This window comes from Sceloporus occidentalis, unplaced genomic scaffold, assembly GCF_023333645.1.
Source record: "Sceloporus occidentalis isolate IW3139 unplaced genomic scaffold, rSceOcc1.0.p SCAF_234, whole genome shotgun sequence".
Taxonomy (NCBI): Eukaryota; Metazoa; Chordata; class Lepidosauria; order Squamata; family Phrynosomatidae; genus Sceloporus; species Sceloporus occidentalis.
In genome coordinates this window covers 975,143-996,354 of record NW_028317214.1, presented here as the reverse complement: position 1 = coordinate 996,354, position 21,212 = coordinate 975,143, and the positions used below count along the sequence as shown (strand labels likewise).

The 21,212-nt window shown below is 40.0% G+C and overlaps 2 protein-coding genes across 2 annotated transcripts; both read left to right on the top strand.

Annotated features, from left to right (window-relative positions):
* Nucleotides 1–1,553: 1,553 nt before the first annotated feature.
* On the top strand, nt 1,554–3,900 carry LOC149276561 (endoplasmic reticulum membrane adapter protein XK-like). Its single transcript, XM_089503495.1, has 3 exons — nt 1,554–1,798; nt 2,696–2,958; nt 3,164–3,900. Exons 1-3 carry the CDS (start codon nt 1,554–1,556, stop codon nt 3,898–3,900), a joined length of 1,245 nt encoding a protein of 414 aa, XP_089359621.1.
* A 2,693-nt stretch (nt 3,901–6,593) lies between these two features.
* LOC149276560 (endoplasmic reticulum membrane adapter protein XK-like) lies at nt 6,594–14,413 on the top strand. The gene is made up of 7 exons (XM_089503492.1): nt 6,594–6,838; nt 7,736–7,998; nt 8,204–8,925; nt 11,791–11,879; nt 12,777–13,039; nt 13,245–13,734; nt 14,227–14,413. Exons 1-7 carry the CDS (start codon nt 6,594–6,596, stop codon nt 14,411–14,413), a joined length of 2,259 nt encoding a protein of 752 aa, XP_089359618.1.
* Nucleotides 14,414–21,212: the final 6,799 nt, after the last annotated feature.

Here is a 21,212-nt window from a genome sequence, read left to right as displayed (position 1 = left end):
TGAGTATGCAAGGTTAACGAGTACTCACTGATGCTTTTTGTATAGTAACACTTCTCTGCATTATCTGAAAACCCTGCACTGTTAGCGTGGTAATTATCAAGGGTCTACTGGCTCAAGAACCTTTTGATTAATAATGTTTCACAAACGATTTTTGATAGAGGCACCTGTAATGATCAGATATATTAAGTCAACTGGAATTTTTTTTAACAGCAGTTTCCCTTTTAAGAGTGAGTGTCATTAAGGTTTCTTACCTGTTGTAAGAACATTATGGCTAATAAATATAGAAAGGGAAGAACACGCTAAAAAACATATGAATTCATGTGTTGAGGTGTGTTTTCAAATGAGCAATATGCACATAGGACAAAGCAAGGAATCGGTGGACAACTAGCAAGTACAATTTAAAAGCACCTTTGTATGCAGCTAGCTGCGTTTGAAGGCAAGGCAAGCCATGTAAGGGGTAGGGCTAGCTCCTGATAAGTGTGAAATAGGGGGAGTGGAGAAAGAAGAAGGTCGACTGGAGACCCAAGGTAGTGGTCCTTCACCCGGAAACTCTGGGACAAATCTTTAGGGTTCTGATTTATGCTCATAAGTTTAAGCAGAAAAGCGCATCATTTTGCATCTGAGACAATGTTCTCTTGAAATGTGTTGTTAAACCTATGCCATGCATGGCTAGGATTATTTCTGTGCTGCTGATTATGTTTCAGTTTACATCTAGTTTCAACCATGATCAGCCATTTCAAATTCATTAACAGGTTTGTTGCAAGACAAGACTGCACACTTGAAACTTTTATACTGTGAGTTTAACCAAACTAACGTCCCACATTAAGCATAAGTAACACCCAGAGACATTGCCATGTCAGTAAACTGCAGCAAAGCTTCATAGTTAAAGACCCTTCATCCCCATAGCACCTTGGCTATTAACACCAAATTGTCACCGGTGCACTAGGTTCAGGCGGCGTCTGGTACATGTGCCTAAAGGCTTGTGCCCCACAAGCGAGGCCACACATCACGGTGATCTGCTCCTGCATTATACCAAGGCAAAATAACACAACAAAACGGCCATGAGCATATCCCACCAATACATACCAGCTGTTGGGAGGACCCGGGCAATTTTTGCGCCAGGGCCCTGTGGTTTCTAGTTACGCCCTTAGTCTAGTGCTTCAGTTGGCTACTATGTTCACTTCCATCGGCTCTTAATAAAAGCACCATTTCCCTTATGTAGTTTGTCCTCTGTGTTCCATTGAAATAAACTGCTTTATTTCAAAAACGGCAAAAGATAATACAATCATACACTTTGTTGAAAACATATAACTATTTAAATAACTGCTAAAATCAAACATGCTGCTGACAGCCAGCTGTTACATTATCAGAATTATGACATCACAAAGTGATTGTGATGTCACTGTAGGCTATAGGGACAGCAGCAGCTGGGTTAGGTCAGTTGATGGTTGGATAGTGTTTCGTGCACTTCTGCTTGCCTGACGCTGTTATTTCTCAAAAGTAGCTGTTCGCTACGCGGTGTTTCTGAGTGTCCGCACTCAAGCTGAGCGACCATGAAATTCCCTCGCTCAATTTTGATTTCTCTGTTTCTATATGTAGGAGAGACAATCTTAGGCCTGTACTTGAGCAGCACATACAGCACTGCAGTGCACAGAATTTGGTTGTACTTGACCCTCCTATTCTGTCTTCTGCCCTGCCTTCTGGTACAGATCTGTTTTGTCTGCTTCCACATGGAATTCTTTGATGACAGATCCCTGGAACATCTGTTTCATCTCCTGCAGCTGGGACCTCTGTTCAGGTGAGTGAGGAGGGAAGGTGCCCTGTATTTAGATAGATACCACATCAGTGAGCCAGTGCTTTAGGTACATGGCACACTGTCTATTGTAAAAGAAATGAAAACCGCTGATGATTCCATGCCATTTATTTATATAGTGCCCACAGATTCCATAGCGCTGTTAGAATAAGGGATAGACAAAATATTTCACAAAGACCATTTAGAATGAAATCACCAATAACACAGATTAAAGCATATTTCTACAGAAGGAAAAGATGGTCTGCTCTTGTGAGCAATTAGGAATCAATAGATGAATAAAGCCATCAAATACAACTGTCACAGATTTTGTATATGGCATCTGCTTACAAGTTATCACAATGTGATCCGTTGCAACTTAATGTTACGTGGTTTCATGTGCCGTCAGAGTTCATAGGTTTCAGGCCCCTTAAAAATGTATCGAATTTTCACTGACTCCCTCCCACTAAACCCGGACAACAAACGTGTTCTCATTTTAGATGGGTAAAAGGCGTTCCATTTAATATTTCTAGCTCTGATAGTACAAACAGCGGGAACAGGGGATATTTTGAAGGGAATGATTGTGTTTTGTAGAAAAGCGATACATACCGAGATATCATTTAAATACATGGAGTTTGAGTTGAATCTAAAATCTCAGACACTATTGAGTTTATGGTTTTATGTGTGCTTCTTGGCCAGATTATATTTGAACCGGAGATATACAGGGGGCTGGGGAGATGAATAGAAGGCGTTATGTTTTGGGTCAGGTTTGGGTGAAAGCATTTATCTAATGATGCAGGGCAGTAATAGTTTTCATTGTGTTAAATGGAACCTCACCCCATGTGGCTGTAATGTTCTGTCTAGTGTTAATAATGAGTGAACCCTATTTTTTCCTGTACTTTGCAGGTGTGTGCAAGTTCTCCGCCTTTACTTCATTAATGGAAAATCAGAGGATCCATACAACACCCTCATTAAGAGGAAGCAGCTGTCTGAAGATGGATGTTGTGTTGAGGTGGAACAGGAGGTTGGTCGCGTCGATATGCTGCTGTCCAAACACAGTTCTGCTTTCCGCTGGGCCTCCTTCATCCAAGCTTTCCTTGGGTCAGCACCTCAACTGATACTACAGCTGTATATTTCCATCTCACAACAGCATATAAGCCTATGCAGATGTAAGACAACATTTCTTTGTCGTTTCTTTGTCAATATAGTCACACACAAATTGTATGTGCAGAAATGCCCCAGTGATTAAGAACTACATTTTTTCTTCATAAATGCATATCATTTACACATACATTTATCAAACTGTCAATCAAGTGCCATTTGTCTTAATGTTTACTAAATGGAATTGTCCTTTCCTTTTCTGATTTTCTTCAGGCATGCTTATGAGTATCTCTCTGCTGTCCGTTACGTATGGAGCGTTACAGTGCAACATCCTGGCCATTCGAATTAATTACGAGGACTATGATTTCACCTTTCGACCAGCTGCCTACCTCTGCTTATTGCTTTGGAGATTCCTTGAGATTTCCAGCAGAGTCGTCGTGCTTGGCCTCTTCAGCTCCGTTTTCAAAACATGGACCCTGTGTGTGGTGGCCTTAAATCTGTTGGCTTTTATGCTCTACTCATGGATCAGTTTTTGGAAGAATAAGTCATCGGGAAACAACAAGAATGGTTTGAGCAAGTGTAGGACTGCTACTGAGCGTGCTGTACTGAACATCCTGTACTCTGTGACGAGCATTTTCTGCTGGTGTCCGATTCAGGTCGAGCTCAGTGAGCCCGACCTGATTACCAAATCAAACAATTGGTGTCGCATCACCATGTATTATATGCTCAGACATATTGAAAACACCGTCCTGATTTTCCTATGGTACATCTATCAAACAGATGTTTACTCGCTCATAGGTAGCTCTTTTTTGGTCGCACTGCTCCTGGTGGGTTATACCATATCGATGCTCTTCATGCTGATTTTTTATCAGTTCTTCCACCCCTGCAGGACGCTTTTCACAACTAGTTTTGTAGGTGGCTTGATGTCAGGCTTAAAGAGTCTTTGTTGTATGTGCAAACCTTCAAGAGCCCCAACAAATGAACATGGCTCCGAGGTCTGTGAGCCTTAGAACTGACAAGATGAGATTTACATCAATGCAAAGGAGTTGATCTGTGTTCATTGGGAAGCTACTCGACTACAGACTCTCGAAGCAGAAGCCGACAAAATGCACAGAATGCAGAGAGCATTAGGGGATATATAAGGACACAAGAAAACTAATATACCACATCTGTGTCTTCCCTAAATAAAGTGTTCTGAATGGCAATATTAAGAATGAAAGTGGTTTTTCGTTTGTTTGTTTTTTATTCTAAAAGCTTTATTTCCTGTGATCGCAAAAAACTTTCATGGCACAAAAGGGCACATGCATTATACGAGCGCCTCTACTGGTCGCAGCCAGGGAGCTCCTCTGGCATCAAGCAAGAGAGTCACTCTTACGAACTTTTAGCTCCAGGGGCGATCCTACGGATTCTCATTCAAGTTAACCCCTGCGATGCTACGTAGACAAGATAGGTAGGGACGGGACCAAGGAGACCAGCTAAGAGGTATTAACAAAGATGAACACGAAGATTCGTCTATGTTTACTGGCCACCATGTTAGTTTATTTGGTTTTCTGTTTCAACAAACTCACCATTCGTTTTCATGTTCTCCCGAATACGAATGCACAAGTCTAATATTAAGCATCAGAAGTGTATGCCAATAGGTTTTCTGCTTTGTTTTTTTTAATGCATGGAATTTTTATCCTCAGTATAAACACAAGAATTACAGCTTTAAGGGATCTCTTTTTGATACCTGCTCAACAAGTATTTGAAGCTCCAAATTTGTTGGGTGTATTTAAAATGAAAACTGAATGCACTTGGTGAACTACATTCAGGATGGACTGCCTGTAGCTACCAACTGTTTTATATGGTTACAAGCTGCAAACTGGTAGTTGCTAGCAGATAGGCGGCTATATGCCAGCTACTTGTTACTTTGACAGACATCAAACTACGTAACAAAGTATGATACAAAATACTGTTAATAGCTAAATAGGGACATCTGTCCATTCTCCATCAACAGTAGTTGTTTCTGTAATTATTGAAGCATAGCTCTGGGTTTTTTTTTTAATCCCAGAGCCCAGGGTTTTGGGAGTAAAATCTACTATATATTTAAATATATATATATATATATGTATATTAGTTTTTTTAGTTATTAAAACTCCTGAAACTCATTGTGAGTATGCAAGGTTAACGAGTACTCACTGATGCTTTTTGTATAGTAACACTTCTCTGCATTATCTGAAAACCCTGCACTGTTAGCGTGGTAATTATCAAGGGTCTACTGGCTCAAGAACCTTTTGATTAATAATGTTTCACAAACGATTTTTGATAGAGGCACCTGTAATGATCAGATATATTAAGTCAACTGGAATTTTTTTTAACAGCAGTTTCCCTTTTAAGAGTGAGTGTCATTAAGGTTTCTTACCTGTTGTAAGAACATTATGGCTAATAAATATAGAAAGGGAAGAACACGCTAAAAAACATATGAATTCATGTGTTGAGGTGTGTTTTCAAATGAGCAATATGCACATAGGACAAAGCAAGGAATCGGTGGACAACTAGCAAGTACAATTTAAAAGCACCTTTGTATGCAGCTAGCTGCGTTTGAAGGCAAGGCAAGCCATGTAAGGGGTAGGGCTAGCTCCTGATAAGTGTGAAATAGGGGGAGTGGAGAAAGAAGAAGGTCGACTGGAGACCCAAGGTAGTGGTCCTTCACCCGGAAACTCTGGGACAAATCTTTAGGGTTCTGATTTATGCTCATAAGTTTAAGCAGAAAAGCGCATCATTTTGCATCTGAGACAATGTTCTCTTGAAATGTGTTGTTAAACCTATGCCATGCATGGCTAGGATTATTTCTGTGCTGCTGATTATGTTTCAGTTTACATCTAGTTTCAACCATGATCAGCCATTTCAAATTCATTAACAGGTTTGTTGCAAGACAAGACTGCACACTTGAAACTTTTATACTGTGAGTTTAACCAAACTAACGTCCCACATTAAGCATAAGTAACACCCAGAGACATTGCCATGTCAGTAAACTGCAGCAAAGCTTCATAGTTAAAGACCCTTCATCCCCATAGCACCTTGGCTATTAACACCAAATTGTCACCGGTGAACTAGGTTCAGGCGGCGTCTGGTACATGTGCCTAAAGGCTTGTGCCCCACAAGCGAGGCCACACATCACGGTGATCTGCTCCTGCATTATACCAAGGCAAAATAACACAACAAAACGGCCATGAGCATATCCCACCAATACATACCAGCTGTTGGGAGGACCCGGGCAATTTTTGCGCCAGGGCCCTGTGGTTTCTAGTTACGCCCTTAGTCTAGTGCTTCAGTTGGCTACTATGTTCACTTCCATCGGCTCTTAATAAAAGCACCATTTCCCTTATGTAGTTTGTCCTCTGTGTTCCATAGAAGTAAACTGCTTTATTTCAAAAACGGCAAAAGATAATACAATCATACACTTTGTTGAAAACATATAACTATTTAAATAACTGCTAAAATCAAACATGCTGCTGACAGCCAGCTGTTACATTATCAGAATTATGACATCACAAAGTGATTGTGATGTCACTGTAGGCTATAGGGACAGCAGCAGCTGGGTTAGGTCAGTTGATGGTTGGATAGTGTTTCGTGCACTTCTGCTTGCCTGACGCTGTTATTTCTCAAAAGTAGCTGTTCGCTACGCGGTGTTTCTGAGTGTCCGCACTCAAGCTGAGCGACCATGAAATTCCCTCGCTCAATTTTGATTTCTCTGTTTCTGTATGTAGCAGAGACAATCTTAGGCCTGTACTTGAGCAGCACATACAGCACTGCAGTGCACAGAATTTGGTTGTACTTGACCCTCCTATTCTGTCTTCTGCCCTGCCTTCTGGTACAGATCTGTTTTGTCTGCTTCCACATGGAATTCTTTGATGACAGATCCCTGGAACATCTGTTTCATCTCCTGCAGCTGGGACCTCTGTTCAGGTGAGTGAGGAGGGAAGGTGCCCTGTATTTAGATAGATACCACATCAGTGAGCCAGTGCTTTAGGTACATGGCACACTGTCTATTGTAAAAGAAATGAAAACCGCTGATGATTCCATGCCATTTATTTATATAGTGCCCACAGATTCCATAGCGCTGTTAGAATAAGGGATAGACAAAATATTTCACAAAGACCATTTAGAATGAAATCACCAATAACACAGATTAAAGCATATTTCTACAGAAGGAAAAGATGGTCTGCTCTTGTGAGCAATTAGGAATCAATAGATGAATAAAGCCATCAAATACAACTGTCACAGATTTTGTATATGGCATCTGCTTACAAGTTATCACAATGTGATCCGTTGCAACTTAATGTTACGTGGTTTCATGTGCCGTCAGAGTTCATAGGTTTCAGGCCCCTTAAAAATGTATCGAATTTTCACTGACTCCCTCCCACTAAACCCGGACAACAAACGTGTTCTCATTTTAGATGGGTAAAAGGCGTTCCATTTAATATTTCTAGCTCTGATAGTACAAACAGCGGGAACAGGGGATATTTTGAAGGGAATGATTGTGTTTTGTAGAAAAGCGATACATACCGAGATATCATTTAAATACATGGAGTTTGAGTTGAATCTAAAATCTCAGACACTATTGAGTTTATGGTTTTATGTGTGCTTCTTGGCCAGATTATATTTGAACCGGAGATATACAGGGGGCTGGGGAGATGAATAGAAGGCGTTATGTTTTGGGTCAGGTTTGGGTGAAAGCATTTATCTAATGATGCAGGGCAGTAATAGTTTTCATTGTGTTAAATGGAACCTCACCCCATGTGGCTGTAATGTTCTGTCTAGTGTTAATAATGAGTGAACCCTATTTTTTCCTGTACTTTGCAGGTGTGTGCAAGTTCTCCGCCTTTACTTCATTAATGGAAAATCAGAGGATCCATACAACACCCTCATTAAGAGGAAGCAGCTGTCTGAAGATGGATGTTGTGTTGAGGTGGAACAGGAGGTTGGTCGCGTCGATATGCTGCTGTCCAAACACAGTTCTGCTTTCCGCTGGGCCTCCTTCATCCAAGCTTTCCTTGGGTCAGCACCTCAACTGATACTACAGCTGTATATTTCCATCTCACAACAGCATATAAGCCTATGCAGATGTAAGACAACATTTCTTTGTCGTTTCTTTGTCAATATAGTCACACACAAATTGTATGTGCAGAAATGCCCCAGTGATTAAGAACTACATTTTTTCTTCATAAATGCATATCATTTACACATACATTTATCAAACTGTCAATCAAGTGCCATTTGTCTTAATGTTTACTAAATGGAATTGTCCTTTCCTTTTCTGATTTTCTTCAGGCATGCTTATGAGTATCTCTCTGCTGTCCGTTACGTATGGAGCGTTACAGTGCAACATCCTGGCCATTCGAATTAATTACGAGGACTATGATTTCACCTTTCGACCAGCTGCCTACCTCTGCTTATTGCTTTGGAGATTCCTTGAGATTTCCAGCAGAGTCGTCGTGCTTGGCCTCTTCAGCTCCGTTTTCAAAACATGGACCCTGTGTGTGGTGGCCTTAAATCTGTTGGCTTTTATGCTCTACTCATGGATCAGTTTTTGGAAGAATAAGTCATCGGGAAACAACAAGAATGGTTTGAGCAAGTGTAGGACTGCTACTGAGCGTGCTGTACTGAACATCCTGTACTCTGTGACGAGCATTTTCTGCTGGTGTCCGATTCAGGTCGAGCTCAGTGAGCCCGACCTGATTACCAAATCAAACAATTGGTGTCGCATCACCATGTATTATATGCTCAGACATATTGAAAACACCGTCCTGATTTTCCTATGGTACATCTATCAAACAGATGTTTACTCGCTCATAGGTAGCTCTTTTTTGGTCGCACTGCTCCTGGTGGGTTATACCATATCGATGCTCTTCATGCTGATTTTTTATCAGTTCTTCCACCCCTGCAGGACGCTTTTCACAACTAGTTTTGTAGGTGGCTTGATGTCAGGCTTAAAGAGTCTTTGTTGTATGTGCAAACCTTCAAGAGCCCCAACAAATGAACATGGCTCCGAGGTCTGTGAGCCTTAGAACTGACAAGATGAGATTTACATCAATGCAAAGGAGTTGATCTGTGTTCATTGGGAAGCTACTCGACTACAGACTCTCGAAGCAGAAGCCGACAAAATGCACAGAATGCAGAGAGCATTAGGGGATATATAAGGACACAAGAAAACTAATATACCACATCTGTGTCTTCCCTAAATAAAGTGTTCTGAATGGCAATATTAAGAATGAAAGTGGTTTTTTGTTTGTTTGTTTTTTATTCTAAAAGCTTTATTTCCTGTGATCGCAAAAAACTTTCATGGCACAAAAGGGCACATGCATTATACGAGCGCCTCTACTGGTCGCAGCCAGGGAGCTCCTCTGGCATCAAGCAAGAGAGTCACTCTTACGAACTTTTAGCTCCAGGGGCGATCCTACGGATTCTCATTCAAGTTAACCCCTGCGATGCTACGTAGACAAGATAGGTAGGGACGGGACCAAGGAGACCAGCTAAGAGGTATTAACAAAGATGAACACGAAGATTCGTCTATGTTTACTGGCCACCATGTTAGTTTATTTGGTTTTCTGTTTCAACAAACTCACCATTCGTTTTCATGTTCTCCCGAATACGAATGCACAAGTCTAATATTAAGCATCAGAAGTGTATGCCAATAGGTTTTCTGCTTTGTTTTTTTTAATGCATGGAATTTTTATCCTCAGTATAAACACAAGAATTACAGCTTTAAGGGATCTCTTTTTGATACCTGCTCAACAAGTATTTGAAGCTCCAAATTTGTTGGGTGTATTTAAAATGAAAACTGAAAGCACTTGGTGAACTACATTCAGGATGGACTGCCTGTAGCTACCAACTGTTTTATATGGTTACAAGCTGCAAACTGGTAGTTGCTAGCAGATAGGCGGCTATATGCCAGCTACTTGTTACTTTGACAGACATCAAACTACGTAACAAAGTATGATACAAAATACTGTTAATAGCTAAATAGGGACATCTGTCCATTCTCCATCAACAGTAGTAGTTTCTGTAATTATTGAAGCATAGCTCTGGGTTTTTTTTTTTATCCCAGAGCCCAGGGTTTTGGGAGTAAAATCTACTATATATTTAAATATATATATATATATGTATATTAGTTATTTTAGTTATTAAAACTCCTGAAACTCATTGTGAGTATGCAAGGTTAACGAGTACTCACTGATGCTTTTTGTATAGTAACACTTCTCTGCATTATCTGAAAACCCTGCACTGTTAGAGTGGTAATTATCAAGGGTCTACTGGCTCAAGAACCTTTTGATTAATAATGTTTCACAAACGATTTTTGATAGAGGCACCTGTAATGATCAGATATATTAAGTCAACTGGAATTTTTTTTAACAGCAGTTTCCCTTTTAAGAGTGAGTGTCATTAAGGTTTCTCACCTGTTGTAAGAACATTATGGCTAATAAATATAGAAAGGGAAGAACACGCTAAAAAACATATGAATTCATGTGTTGAGGTGTGTTTTCAAATGAGCAATATGCACATAGGACAAAGCAAGGAATCGGTGGACAACTAGCAAGTACAATTTAAAAGCACCTTTGTATGCAGCTAGCTGCGTTTGAAGGCAAGGCAAGCCATGTAAGGGGTAGGGCTAGCTCCTGATAAGTGTGAAATAGGGGGAGTGGAGAAAGAAGAAGGTCGACTGGAGACCCAAGGTAGTGGTCCTTCACCCGGAAACTCTGGGACAAATCTTTAGGGTTCTGATTTATGCTCATAAGTTTAAGCAGAAAAGCGCATCATTTTGCACTTTCTGAGACAATGTTCTCTTGAAATGTGTTGTTAAACCTATGCCATGCATGGCTAGGATTATTTCTGTGCTGCTGATTATGTTTCAGTTTACATCTAGTTTCAACCATGATCAGCCATTTCAAATTCATTAACAGGTTTGTTGCAAGACAAGACTGCACACTTGAAACTTTTATACTGTGAGTTTAACCAAACTAACGTCCCACATTAAGCATAAGTAACACCCAGAGACATTGCCATGTCAGTAAACTGCAGCAAAGCTTCATAGTTAAAGACCCTTCATCCCCATAGCACCTTGGCTATTAACACCAAATTGTCACCGGTGCACTAGGTTCAGGCGGCGTCTGGTACATGTGCCTAAAGGCTTGTGCCCCACAAGCGAGGCCACACATCACGGTGATCTGCTCCTGCATTATACCAAGGCAAAATAACACAACAAAACGGCCATGAGCATATCCCACCAATACATACCAGCTGTTGGGAGGACCCGGGCAATTTTTGCGCCAGGGCCCTGTGGTTTCTAGTTACGCCCTTAGTCTAGTGCTTCAGTTGGCTACTATGTTCACTTCCATCGGCTCTTAATAAAAGCACCATTTCCCTTATGTAGTTTGTCCTCTGTGTTCCATTGAAATAAACTGCTTTATTTCAAAAACGGCAAAAGATAATACAATCATACACTTTGTTGAAAACATATAACTATTTAAATAACTGCTAAAATCAAACATGCTGCTGACAGCCAGCTGTTACATTATCAGAATTATGACATCACAAAGTGATTGTGATGTCACTGTAGGCTATAGGGACAGCAGCAGCTGGGTTAAGTCAGTTGATGGTTGGATAGTGTTTCGTGCACTTCTGCTTGCCTGACGCTGTTATTTCTCAAAAGTAGCTGTTCGCTACGCGGTGTTTCTGAGTGTCCGCACTCAAGCTGAGCGACCATGAAATTCCCTCGCTCAATTTTGATTTCTCTGTTTCTATATGTAGGAGAGACAATCTTAGGCCTGTACTTGAGCAGCACATACAGCACTGCAGTGCACAGAATTTGGTTGTACTTGACCCTCCTATTCTGTCTTCTGCCCTGCCTTCTGGTACAGATCTGTTTTGTCTGCTTCCACATGGAATTCTTTGATGACAGATCCCTGGAACATCTGTTTCATCTCCTGCAGCTGGGACCTCTGTTCAGGTGAGTGAGGAGGGAAGGTGCCCTGTATTTAGATAGATACCACATCAGTGAGCCAGTGCTTTAGGTACATGGCACACTGTCTATTGTAAAAGAAATGAAAACCGCTGATGATTCCATGCCATTTATTTATATAGTGCCCACAGATTCCATAGCGCTGTTAGAATAAGGGATAGACAAAATATTTCACAAAGACCATTTAGAATGAAATCACCAATAACACAGATTAAAGCATATTTCTACAGAAGGAAAAGATGGTCTGCTCTTGTGAGCAATTAGGAATCAATAGATGAATAAAGCCATCAAATACAACTGTCACAGATTTTGTATATGGCATCTGCTTACAAGTTATCACAATGTGATCCGTTGCAACTTAATGTTACGTGGTTTCATGTGCCGTCAGAGTTCATAGGTTTCAGGCCCCTTAAAAATGTATCGAATTTTCACTGACTCCCTCCCACTAAACCCGGACAACAAACGTGTTCTCATTTTAGATGGGTAAAAGGCGTTCCATTTAATATTTCTAGCTCTGATAGTACAAACAGCGGGAACAGGGGATATTTTGAAGGGAATGATTGTGTTTTGTAGAAAAGCGATACATACCGAGATATCATTTAAATACATGGAGTTTGAGTTGAATCTAAAATCTCAGACACTATTGAGTTTATGGTTTTATGTGTGCTTCTTGGCCAGATTATATTTGAACCGGAGATATACAGGGGGCTGGGGAGATGAATAGAAGGCGTTATGTTTTGGGTCAGGTTTGGGTGAAAGCATTTATCTAATGATGCAGGGCAGTAATAGTTTTCATTGTGTTAAATGGAACCTCACCCCATGTGGCTGTAATGTTCTGTCTAGTGTTAATAATGAGTGAACCCTATTTTTTCCTGTACTTTGCAGGTGTGTGCAAGTTCTCCGCCTTTACTTCATTAATGGAAAATCAGAGGATCCATACAACACCCTCATTAAGAGGAAGCAGCTGTCTGAAGATGGATGTTGTGTTGAGGTGGAACAGGAGGTTGGTCGCGTCGATATGCTGCTGTCCAAACACAGTTCTGCTTTCCGCTGGGCCTCCTTCATCCAAGCTTTCCTTGGGTCAGCACCTCAACTGATACTACAGCTGTATATTTCCATCTCACAACAGCATATAAGCCTATGCAGATGTAAGACAACATTTCTTTGTCGTTTCTTTGTCAATATAGTCACACACAAATTGTATGTGCAGAAATGCCCCAGTGATTAAGAACTACATTTTTTCTTCATAAATGCATATCATTTACACATACATTTATCAAACTGTCAATCAAGTGCCATTTGTCTTAATGTTTACTAAATGGAATTGTCCTTTCCTTTTCTGATTTTCTTCAGGCATGCTTATGAGTATCTCTCTGCTGTCCGTTACGTATGGAGCGTTACAGTGCAACATCCTGGCCATTCGAATTAATTACGAGGACTATGATTTCACCTTTCGACCAGCTGCCTACCTCTGCTTATTGCTTTGGAGATTCCTTGAGATTTCCAGCAGAGTCGTCGTGCTTGGCCTCTTCAGCTCCGTTTTCAAAACATGGACCCTGTGTGTGGTGGCCTTAAATCTGTTGGCTTTTATGCTCTACTCATGGATCAGTTTTTGGAAGAATAAGTCATCGGGAAACAACAGGAATGGTTTGAGCAAGTGTAGGACTGCTACTGAGCGTGCTGTACTGAACATCCTGTACTCTGTGACGAGCATTTTCTGCTGGTGTCCGATTCAGGTCGAGCTCAGTGAGCCCGACCTGATTACCAAATCAAACAATTGGTGTCGCATCACCATGTATTATATGCTCAGACATATTGAAAACACCGTCCTGATTTTCCTATGGTACATCTATCAAACAGATGTTTACTCGCTCATAGGTAGCTCTTTTTTGGTCGCACTGCTCCTGGTGGGTTATACCATATCGATGCTCTTCATGCTGATTTTTTTATCAGTTCTTCCACCCCTGCAGGACGCTTTTCACAACTAGTTTTGTAGGTGGCTTGATGTCAGGCTTAAAGAGTCTTTGTTGTATGTGCAAACCTTCAAGAGCCCCAACAAATGAACATGGCTCCGAGGTCTGTGAGCCTTAGAACTGACAAGATGAGATTTACATCAATGCAAAGGAGTTGATCTGTGTTCATTGGGAAGCTACTCGACTACAGACTCTCGAAGCAGAAGCCGACAAAATGCACAGAATGCAGAGAGCATTAGGGGATATATAAGGACACAAGAAAACTAATATACCACATCTGTGTCTTCCCTAAATAAAGTGTTCTGAATGGCAATATTAAGAATGAAAGTGGTTTTTTGTTTGTTTGTTTTTTATTCTAAAAGCTTTATTTCCTGTGATCGCAAAAAACTTTCATGGCACAAAAGGGCACATGCATTATACGAGCGCCTCTACTGGTCGCAGCCAGGGAGCTCCTCTGGCATCAAGCAAGAGAGTCGCTCTTACGAACTTTTAGCTCCAGGGGCGATCCTACGGATTCTCATTCAAGTTAACCCCTGCGATGTTACGTAGACAAGATAGGTAGGGACGGGACCAAGGAGACCAGCTAAGAGGTATTAACAAAGATGAACACGAAGATTCGTCTATGTTTACTGGCCACCATGTTAGTTTATTTGGTTTTCTGTTTCAACAAACTCACCATTCGTTTTCATGTTCTCCCGAATACGAACGCACAAGTCTAATATTAAGCATCAGAAGTGTATGCCAATAGGTTTTCTGCTTTGTTTTTTTTAATGCATGGATTTTTATCCTCAGTGTAAACGCAAGAATTACAGCTTTAAGGGATCTCTTTTTGATACCTGCTCAACAAGTATTTGAAGCTCCAAATTTGTTGGGTGTATTTGAAATGAAAACTGAATGCACTTGGTGAACTACATTCAGGATGGACTGCCTGTAGCTACCAACTGTTTTATATGGTTACAAGCTGCAAACTGGTAATAGCTAGCAGATAGGCGGCTATATGCCAGTTACTTGTTGCTTTGACAGACATCAAACTAGGTAACAAATAGACTCACTCGCATGGCCCTTGAACTCCTGCAAATTGTCTGGCAGAGGCAACTGGTATCCCTGCTCCAACAGTTAAAGGTCCATACAAGTGACATTATTGGTCGTTTGTACGGACCTTTAACTGTTGGAGCAGGGAGTCCAGCGGTCTCTGTTGGCCATGTTGACGCACCAGGATTTTAAAAGTCTGTACGAACGACTCTATTGGTCACCAGCAGGGGGCTCGTCTGGCATCAACCAATTGGTTTTTGCCAGAGGAGGCCCCTGCAGGCAACCAATAGGCTCACTCGCAGGGCCCTTTAACCCCTGACCGTACAAGTTGGCCGGCCGAGACCACTGGCCTCCCTGCTCCAACAGTTAAAAGTCCGTACGAATGACCAATTAAGTCGCTTGTACGGACCTTTAACTGTTGAAGCAGGGAGACTCTGCCGGCAAAGTTGCTGCACCAGGATTTGTATGAGCGACTCTATTGGTCGCCAGCAAGGGGCTCGCCTGCCATCAACAAATTAGGTACAGGTTCACATTCCTGGCACCAAGGCTGCTGCGTAGTCCGTACCGCGTTAACCCCCGTATTAACTCCTTCTGCAAAAAATGAAAAAAAACAAAAAAAAAAACAACACAAAGCATGTACATGAATATGCTCCTGAACCGAACACAGGAATACAAAGATTTCCTGCCCCACGAACACGAAGAGTTGGCCGGCGCCCAAGTCTAATAGTAGTTAATCGTTGGTCTGGTCTTAGATAAAGGATAGCTTTATGCCTATCTGTTAGGTGTCTGTTTCATTTATCTGCCACCCCCTCAGTAAAGTAAAATTGTATTAAATTACATCTAAACTATGTTTTAGAGTATGACATCTCCGATACTTTATTAAACTATGGAAGACTTTTATAGTAGGCACAGCCTCCACAGTATGTAGAAAATGGAGCTATGTGCCTATGGGATATGATGTCATATCTTGGTGCTCAGCAGTGAGGGTCAGGCCTAGTACAGTATCCAAGGTAAATATATGATAGAGTATTACTGCAATTGTAAATCCTCTCCAGGAGGATTTTGTAACTAAATAAATATGGTAATGTGAATAATTTAGTTCCCTTCAATGCTGTGCTGTTTTCCAACACTGTTCTCCTTTTTTGTTGAATGGCATGAATGCGCTCAGTGGCATCTGACTCTGATGATGTAACGATGATGTAACATTAATGTAACCATGCTGGTGATTGCTGTGAGTTTTTCCATCTCTTTGTTCCCTTGTCACCCTGTGCTCAAACCATATGCTGATTAGAGGTAAGATATATATATATATATACACACTTATTTACTTCCTTGGGGAGAAGTGGAGGCTAAAAACAAGAAATAAATTACATTATAGAAACATTTAATAACTATATGTGCTATACATGAATATATGTGGCCAGTTTGTGTTACAAACTCAGCAGACAGGTCTATTTATCTAATTAAACCCTTTACAAAAGCCCTTTTATTTATTTTTCTTAATGTTGTGGTATTTGTAAATATTATTTTTTTACTAAACAAAGTAAATAGTTTGCTATTTGTTACAATTAAATGCAAAGCATACAGTAGATATTACAAAATAAGAACACGAATGGGATTAAACAGACTATTTAACAAAGGGTTTGCTGCCTGGATCAAATAAGATTATGAATGAGTTTGTATATTACACCACCTTCAGGAAATTTGTAGCATTGCTATTTTTTTTATCTTGAAAGACACATCTGGTAACATTTCAAATTGCACACAGGAAAATTTCCCTTACCATATCATATTGGTTTAATGTATGCCTTATACAAATTGTTGTATCTACGCACATATAAAAAAAAATAACCAATTTGAAACAGTTCTAAACAAACTAAATATAAACGGACTTTAAATATTGTAATCATTATAACAGTTTTATATAACAAAAGAAAACGTCAAATTATGATGTAGCCTACATCATACATAGATTGTGCAAAGGGATATTTTTCTTCTTCTTTTTAGTTAGAAATCACTCAAGCTACCCTCTTCCTATGTCTGCTAATCTTGTAAAAAATGTGAAATGTAGCATCTGTTTATACATCCAAATGTGGCTCCGGGACTACTGCCCAGGCTGGCTGTGAATCTGCTCCTATGTCTGTAAATGGGCTTATTCATACAGGATATAGAGATTCATAGAGATGCATATTTGAATTCTGTCCTCCAACGGTCCTCAAAACCTATGTGGTTTCCCTTTCATATTCTCTACCAGATCAGCCCTGCCTGCTAAGTCTGGAAACAAATGCCACAATGAGCCTTAAGGTCAATTATCTACACCAAAACAAAATGTTGTGTCTTAGGTCAAGGAGAATTTAGGCAAAAACCTAATACTTTCCCAAAATAATCTTATTATTGCTGCTACCACACACTGGTTTGTCCCCAACACACACACCACAATAAGTAATATTCAATAAGTTAAATGGGTATGAGCACTTATGTTAGGTAAAACACCAAACCAGGACTTATTATTCAAAATAATTTAGTTTAATTTAATATAATAAAAAAATCTCAGGATGCAAAATACATCTCATTTCATGCATCATGTAAAAAACATAAAAAATCTTTGAATAGTCATTAATAGAATGACATGATAAAATATGATTTGCACTGACTGAATCACTTATATCCCTTTTCCTTTTACAATGTGCTTTTAATGCACCAAAATATAATCAAAGTCAGCAGCAAATCATTTCAGGCCCTTGTTACAGTTGAGTCTAACACCCATAATACAAATGAACACATCATAATTATTCTAATAAGTAGCCCAACTGTCATCACATGAGTTTAGGAAAAAAGAAAAAGCCTGAATAAAAGACACTGGAGTCAAGCTATCAGACAGTTTCAAATCAGTGGTCATGCCATCAGATGCTTTTTCTTAAGATTAGCAAAATGTGCCTTAGACCTGGAAATGTGATAATAATCATATAATGTTACAATTTTTAGTGGATTTTGCAGAGCTCTCACACAAATATATCTCCCTGCAAAATTAGATACGTTTATTAAACAAATTAAAGGTAAATATCCGCTCATTTCTAGCAAATTACCTTTTATAACATTTCTGCATATATTACAAAATTCCACCGTTGGACCAACACATTTACACTGCACATATCTCACGCACACACACCCCTATATAATATCTTACAATATGGTGCATTTTTACTGTGGAAATTTAAAGATATAGCACCCCAAATAGCAGTGCAGTACTTGATAAATGTCATATTTCAACATTCTACATGGAATTAAAAAAAATTCCCCCATTGGACCAATGCAGTTACACTGCAGATATCTCAAACACATGCCCCTCTATTATTTCTGAGAATATGGTGCATTTTTACTGTGGAAATTTAAAGCTATAGCGCCCCAAATATCATCCCAGTAGACAGCAACTGGCATTTTTCAGCATTCAGCTTTCAGCTTTAAATTTCCACAGTAAAAATGCACCATATTCTCAGAAATAATAGAGGGGCATGTGTTTGAGATATGTGCAGTGTAACTGTATTGGTCCAATTGGTAATTTTTTTTAACCCTCTGTAGAATGCTGAAAAATGCCAGTTGCTGTCTACTGGGATGATATTTGGGGCGCTATAGCTTTAAATTTCCACAGTAAAAATGCACCATATTCTCAGAAATAATAGAGGGGGTTGTGTTTGAGATATCTGCAGTGTAACTGTATTGGTCCAATGGGGGAATTTTTTTTAACCCTCTGTAGAATGCTGAAAAATGCCAGTTTCTGTCTACTGGGATGATATTTGGGGCGCTATAGCTTTAAATTTCCACAGTAAAAATGCACCATATTCTCAGAAATAATAGAGGGGTTGTGTTTGAGATATCTGCAGTGTAACTGTATTGGTCCAATGGGGGAATTTTTTTTAACCCTCTGTAGAATGCTGAAAAATGCCAGTTGCTGTCTACTGGGATGATATTTGGGGCACTATAGCTTTAAATTTCCACAGTAAAAATGCACCATATTCTCAGAAATAATAGAGGGGGTTGTGTTTGAGATATGTGCAGTGTAACTGTATTGGTCCAATGGGGAATTTTTTTTTAACCCTCTGTAGAATGCTGAAAAATGCCAGTTGCTGTCTACTGGGATGATATTTGGGGCGCTATAGCTTTAAATTTCCACAGTAAAAATGCACCATATTCTCAGAAATAATAGAGGGGCATGTGTTTGAGATATCTGCAGTGTAACTGTATTGGTCCAATGGGGAATTTTTTTTAACCCTCTGTAGAATGCTGAAAAATGCCAGTTGCTGTCTACTGGGATGATATTTGGGGCGCTATAGCTTTAAATTTCCACAGGAAAAATGCACCATATTCTCAGAAATAATAGAGGGGGTTGTGTTTGAGATATGTGCAGTGTAACTGTATTGGTCCAATGGGGAATTTTTTTTTAACCCTCTGTAGAATGCTGAAAAATGCCAGTTGCTGTCTACTGGGATGATATTTGGGGCGCTATAGCTTTAAATTTCCACAGTAAAAATGCACCATATTCTCAGAAATAATAGAGGGGCACGTGTTTGAGATATCTGCAGTGTAACTGTATTGGTCCAATGGGGAATTTTTTTTTAACCCTCTGTAGAATGCTGAAAAATGCCAGTTGCTGTCTACTGGGATGATATTTGGGGCGCTATAGCTTTAAATTTCCACAGTAAAAATGCACCATATTCTCAGAAATAATAGAGGGGGTTGTGTTTGAGATATGTGCAGTGTAACTGTATTGGTCCAATGGGGAATTTTTTTTTAACCCTCTGTAGAATGCTGAAAAATGCCAGTTGCTGTCTACTGGGATGATATTTGGGGCGCTATAGCTTTAAATTTCCACAGTAAAAATGCACCACATTCTCAGAAATAATAGAGGGGCATGTGTTTGAGATATGTGCAGTGTAACTGTATTGGTCCAATGGGGGAATTTTTTTTAACCCCATGTAGAATGTTGAAATATGACATTTATCAAGTACTGCACTGCTATTTGGGGTGCTATATCTTTAAATTTCCACAGTAAAAATGCACCATATTGTAAGATATTATATAGGGGGGTGTGTGTGAGATATGTGCAGTGTAAATGTGTTGGTCCAACGGTGGAATTTTGTAATATATGCAGAAATGTTATAAAAGGTAATTTGCTAGAAATGAGCGGATATTTACCTTTAATTTGTTTAATAAACGTATCTAATTTTGCAGGGAGATATATTTGTGTGAGAACTCTGCAAAATACACTAAAAATTGTAACATTATATGATTATTATCACATTTCCAGGTCTAAGGCACCTTTTGCTAATCTAAAGAAAAAGCATCTGATGGCATGACCACTGATTTGAAACTGTCTGATAGCTTGACTCCAGTATAAAAGACTACCCTATAAGGAAAAAGTTTTGAACTTGTCTTCCCTCACAAAAGTGTCAAATTAATGTTATCTTAACAGTTCCAGATTAACCATATGTATTTTGAGACGAAAATTTGCGGATTGTGCCCATGCCACTGAGAAACCGTGTGTTGCAGGGTAGATGTTTGGACTCAGACATCGGTGGTAGAAACTACTTCCATGTGTGACATTGGCTTTAGAATTCCAGCTTTCCAGCTGAGCCCACAGATTTGGAAGAACCATAAACAAGGTTTTGGCATCTATGACTGAAGATACACAGAATCTCAGGATGTCTGCAGAGGGAAAGATGATGGACCCTTTAAAATAGAGTTACCCAGTAAAATGTTACTGATGGATGGAGACTGTTTTGATGAATGGAGTTAGTTACGCTTAAAGATTTGACTACCACAGCCCCCCTTTTAAGTTAACCAGTTACAATCAACAAATGTGGGCCAGGAAAGACAATACCACTAGCTACATTTTTTAATGATGCACCGGAAGGTCATGTGACGCCGGTGCTCTGTGATAGAAGCCCCAGTGGAAGGGCCAATGGTAGCGGGGTTGTCTGCGTCCATCAAGCGAATGTTCGCCGGCTGCCAGAGAAGAGAATTCCCTGCAGCACTCTCTGGAAAACCTCTGCTGCTGCCCCGCTTTCGCCGGCGCTCGGTGATAGACGCCCGGTGGAAGTGCCGGCAGCAGCTGAGGTTACCAGCAAGGAGGATCCAGGTCCCCTGCGGTGCTGAGGGGGATCTGGATCTTAGTCTCATGGTCAGACCTCTATTTGAGGTCTGATTAGAAGACAACCTTGATTACAAGACGAGGGGTACAAGCAAATGCGGTACAATCTCATGGTGCAATAAAGTATCAAATATTTGTGTATATTTGTAAAACAAAAATTTCAAATGC

Excerpts from the sequence above, each read along its gene's own strand:
- LOC149276561 (XM_089503495.1), top strand. The coding sequence starts at position 1,554 with ATGAAATTCCCTCGCTCAATTTTGATTTCTCTGTTTCTATATGTAGGA. Across the intron at positions 1,799-2,695 it reads CAGCTGGGACCTCTGTTCAG|GTGTGTGCAAGTTCTCCGCC; the intron begins GTGAGTGAGGAG and ends TGTACTTTGCAG. Across the intron at positions 2,959-3,163 it reads GCATATAAGCCTATGCAGAT|GCATGCTTATGAGTATCTCT; the intron begins GTAAGACAACAT and ends GATTTTCTTCAG.
- LOC149276560 (XM_089503492.1), top strand. The coding sequence starts at position 6,594 with ATGAAATTCCCTCGCTCAATTTTGATTTCTCTGTTTCTGTATGTAGCA. Across the intron at positions 11,880-12,776 it reads CAGCTGGGACCTCTGTTCAG|GTGTGTGCAAGTTCTCCGCC; the intron begins GTGAGTGAGGAG and ends TGTACTTTGCAG. Across the intron at positions 13,040-13,244 it reads GCATATAAGCCTATGCAGAT|GCATGCTTATGAGTATCTCT; the intron begins GTAAGACAACAT and ends GATTTTCTTCAG.